This window comes from Berghia stephanieae, unplaced genomic scaffold, assembly GCF_034508935.2.
Source record: "Berghia stephanieae isolate SIO BIC M18660-M18661 unplaced genomic scaffold, UCSD_Bste_1.3 scaffold5024, whole genome shotgun sequence".
NCBI lineage: Eukaryota > Metazoa > Mollusca > Gastropoda > Nudibranchia > Aeolidiidae > Berghia > Berghia stephanieae.
In genome coordinates this window covers 1-3562 of record NW_027626428.1, presented here as the reverse complement: position 1 = coordinate 3562, position 3562 = coordinate 1, and the positions used below count along the sequence as shown (strand labels likewise).

The window sequence follows — 3562 nt, the reverse complement described above, 5'->3', positions numbered from 1 at the left end:
ATTATTTATTATTATTATTATTATTATTATTATTATTATTATTATTATTATTATTATTATTATTATTATTATTATTATTATTATTATTTTATTATTATTATTATTATTATTATTATTATTATTATTATTATTATTATTATTATTATTATTATTATTATTATTATTATTATTATTATTATTAACATCATCATATCCGAATGATCATCCACCTTTACTATATTACTATTGGCTACGCTTATTTGTACTACCACTGCAAATAACGCCAGAGCTTATTTGTACTCTTACTAAAAATAGAATTTGCGTAATTACTAAAAATATAAATTTTATACGGATAGAACTGCAATATACAATGAATTATCTGGAAGTCAAAAAGTGAACACTTCATCTCATCACAATCACATTATTATTATTACTATTATTACAAGTTGATTTTGACGGACTTTGGTAATTCTTCACTCTTTTCAAGTCACAGAATACTCAGTTTACAAGGTAAGCATACGAAATGCACATTTTAATTCATTTCTTATTTTTATAACTAAACATGCTTTGGGGTTGTGTGTTTGTTGATTGTGCATCAGCTGACGACACATTTGTCGCTACCGCGAAAATACTTAACTTTATTAATTTATTTTTTGAAAAATAACAATAACAGGGCTTTAAAAAAATTAAAATACTATTCCCCCCCCCCCCCCCCCAAATAATTTAAATCAGCCTTCCATGTCAGGTGATTAAAACCAGGTGTTTCAATGTTCGATCCCCAGTCAAAAGGTTGCTAATTTTATCAAGATCAAGAGGTTTTGAGTACTCACGACATTCCCAGGCTCAGGGTCCTTTAAAAAATACTTTTCATTCAGTTATTGTTATTATCTTTATTATGGCCGACACAGCATGCATCGTCCATACTTTTTCAAAACTTTTTTTTTTTTTTGGGGGGGGGGGGGGGTGGGGGCGGCTGTTTTTTTATATCGGAAAATTGGGTTTTGTATGTTATGTTCATGGAGAGAGAGAGAGAGAGAGAGAGGAGAGAGAGAGGAGAGAGAGAGAGAGAGAGAGAGAGAGAGGAGAGAGAGAGAGAGAGAGAGTAATATTTTATGATAAGATATCTGTAGTGGTAGTATTATTAGTAGTTTTGAAATGCCTATGATGATGACAATGTGAGATAATTATATTAGTGTGATTATTTTTATTATATTTTTAAAAATTACGTACGGCTATGTCGTAGTGGTATGACACTCGCTTTTGGACCGGAAGGTCCTGGGCTCGAGCCTCGCTCGGCGCATAGTTGAACTCTTGGAAAAGGCACTTTGCTCACTTTCTCTCACCGGACTCAGTTGTAAAATGTGTACTTGGCCGTTAACTGCGTTGTCTCTGTCCGAAGAAATTGTAATATCGCCTAACAGACGGTATGTCCCGTTCAACATGCGAAGTGTTGCTGTTATAAACTTTAGCATTGGCATGTATGTGCCTATTTCGCTGTAGTGAATTTAATTTAATTTTTTGTTTTCATCGACAGCAAACATGAAAGAACACTGTTGGCGTTACTGGTGTCCTGACAATCCATAAAGATGCTGGCTCAAGGGCTATTCTGGCAAGGTGTGTTGAGGCAAACCTGTGGCAAACCTTTGCCTGTGGCAAAACTCATCAATCAGCAAACCATCATCTGGGCCAGCAGACCAGAGTGTCTGCATGCACTTTTTGACAATGGTTAGTAATGTTGTCAAATCTCCATAGCGCCTTTACATTTTTTATTGGTGATCAATAAAATAAATGCTCATTTTTCTAAATGAAAATGGCAAAGCATCATTTGAATTGAATTACTACTGATTGTAGTAACTTAACGACAGACTATAGTTTGTTGCCAAGAGTTTTGTTCTAGGGATGTAAAACCAATGAAATTTCAAGTGTGTTGGTGTGTGAATAATGATCATTTAAAAAAAATTGCTATGTCTTTGACAAATGCATTTTATGACAATAATGCCATTTCCAAAAATTGCTAATGAAATGTGTCTCTTTTTTATTTCAATTTTTCCATCCAGAGCAGGATCAACCCTCTTTGTGGAACTACAAAAAAAGTGGTGGCAAACAAGTAGTGTTGACTTTTTCTGTATTGAGGCGAAAGAGATTTTTATTCCAAGGGTTTGGGAAAGCAAATTGCTTTTTATTCAGAGCTAGTGCACTATTTAACTGTTTTATTGTCTAAAATAGAATTGATTTTGCAGTTCAACTTGACTAGATATCTAATTTTATACGACTTGTCTCTCAAGTAGAATAAAAAAATGAAAAATGAGGATAGCGTGCCATATCATATTTTGAAAAATCATTTAATATATCTAGAAATCATCTGTATAACCTATTGTTACAGTAAATAATTAGGTTTTGTGATTATAATGATGAATTCATAAGGTATGACATCATATTTGACCACAAAATTATTTTATCTCTGGGCGTAAAAAAATCAATTTTACAGCATTTTTTTTTATCTAAGGGGTATGGGTTAGTGAACCGATTATAATTTTTTTTAGACTTAGATCAATCTACAAAATTTTCGTTTTCTTGGTCATATTTTTAAATTTTGATGGATCATTTCTTTTAGTTGTCTGCAAAATCAGCCTTTTATGTCAAATTATAGAAAAAGCTTGCGCTTTCTCAAATGTCTGTTTTATGTCATTTGTCTGATTTTCTAGCAATCCTACCTTAGTCATTTTCCTTTAAATTATCTTCAAATTTATTCAGAATCTTTTCTATGATGTGTTTTACATCATGATGTAAGTGTTTGGGGGTAAATTAAAATTTAGCAATTTTTAAATTTTAAAATTCATTTGTTCCTGTCGATCCGCGCTAAATTTTCAGTTGAAATCAAATAAAAATTCTAAAAAAATTATTCCAAGAGTTTTCATGATATAGCTATTTATGAAAGAAACATTGTGTTTAAATTTGAAAGAAATTTATATGCTAGTTTTTGGTGCATCTATGTTAGAAATTTTAGGGTTTTACGTCTAATTTTAGCTTATGTTGCCCCTTAAAAAAGTTTTTTTTTTTAATTCAGTTATTTTTGGTGTTTAGCATCAAATTATACATTACATTATTAGTTCATGAGATATAATTAAAAATTTTAGAACTATAAAGCGTATTTGACCACTAAAGTAATTTTTTGGTGAATAACAGCAGATATTAAATTATTTCGCAATTTTTTTTTCTTAGAGGTATGGGTTAGCGAATCGTTTATAATTTTTTTTCAGAATTTGATCAATTTATAAAATATTACTGTTTTCTTGTTCCATATTGGTTATACTTGATGAATGTTGGCCTTTGTCTGCATTATTAGCTTTATTATCAAATTAAAGACAAATTTTTCATTTTCTCAAAATTTCATTGTGCGTCATTCTCTGATTTTCTAACATTCACATCTGGATTGTTTCCCATCAGATTGTCTTCAAATTTGGTCAGAATTTTTCTTATGATGTGTTTTGCATCATGATGGTTGGGTTTTGGGCTAAACAAAAATTTAGCAGTTTTATGAATTTTTTAATCAATTTTTTTTCCTGTCATGTCACACCAAATT

The 3562-nt window shown here is 30.6% G+C and overlaps 1 protein-coding gene across 2 annotated transcripts; it reads left to right on the top strand.

Moving 5' to 3' along the window:
- Positions 1 to 1098: 1098 nt before the first annotated feature.
- LOC144961936 (uncharacterized) lies at positions 1099 to 3499 on the top strand. Of its 2 annotated transcripts, none has more exons than XM_078894956.1 (2): positions 1099 to 1704; positions 2042 to 3499. In XM_078894956.1, the coding sequence occupies exons 1-2, from the start codon at positions 1566 to 1568 to the stop codon at positions 2170 to 2172; spliced, it is 270 nt and encodes an 89-aa protein (XP_078751082.1). In that variant the 5' UTR covers positions 1099 to 1565; the 3' UTR covers positions 2173 to 3499. The 2 variants fall into 2 exon arrangements, with proteins under 2 accessions (XP_078751082.1, XP_078751081.1); XM_078894955.1 differs by having other exon boundaries at positions 2037 to 3499.
- The last annotated feature ends 63 nt before the right edge of the window (positions 3500 to 3562 follow it).

Excerpts from the sequence above, each read along its gene's own strand:
- LOC144961936 (XM_078894955.1), top strand. The coding sequence starts at position 1,566 with ATGCTGGCTCAAGGGCTATTCTGGCAAGGTGTGTTGAGGCAAACCTGT. Across the intron at positions 1,705-2,036 it reads GCATGCACTTTTTGACAATG|AGCAGGATCAACCCTCTTTG; the intron begins GTTAGTAATGTT and ends TTTTCCATCCAG.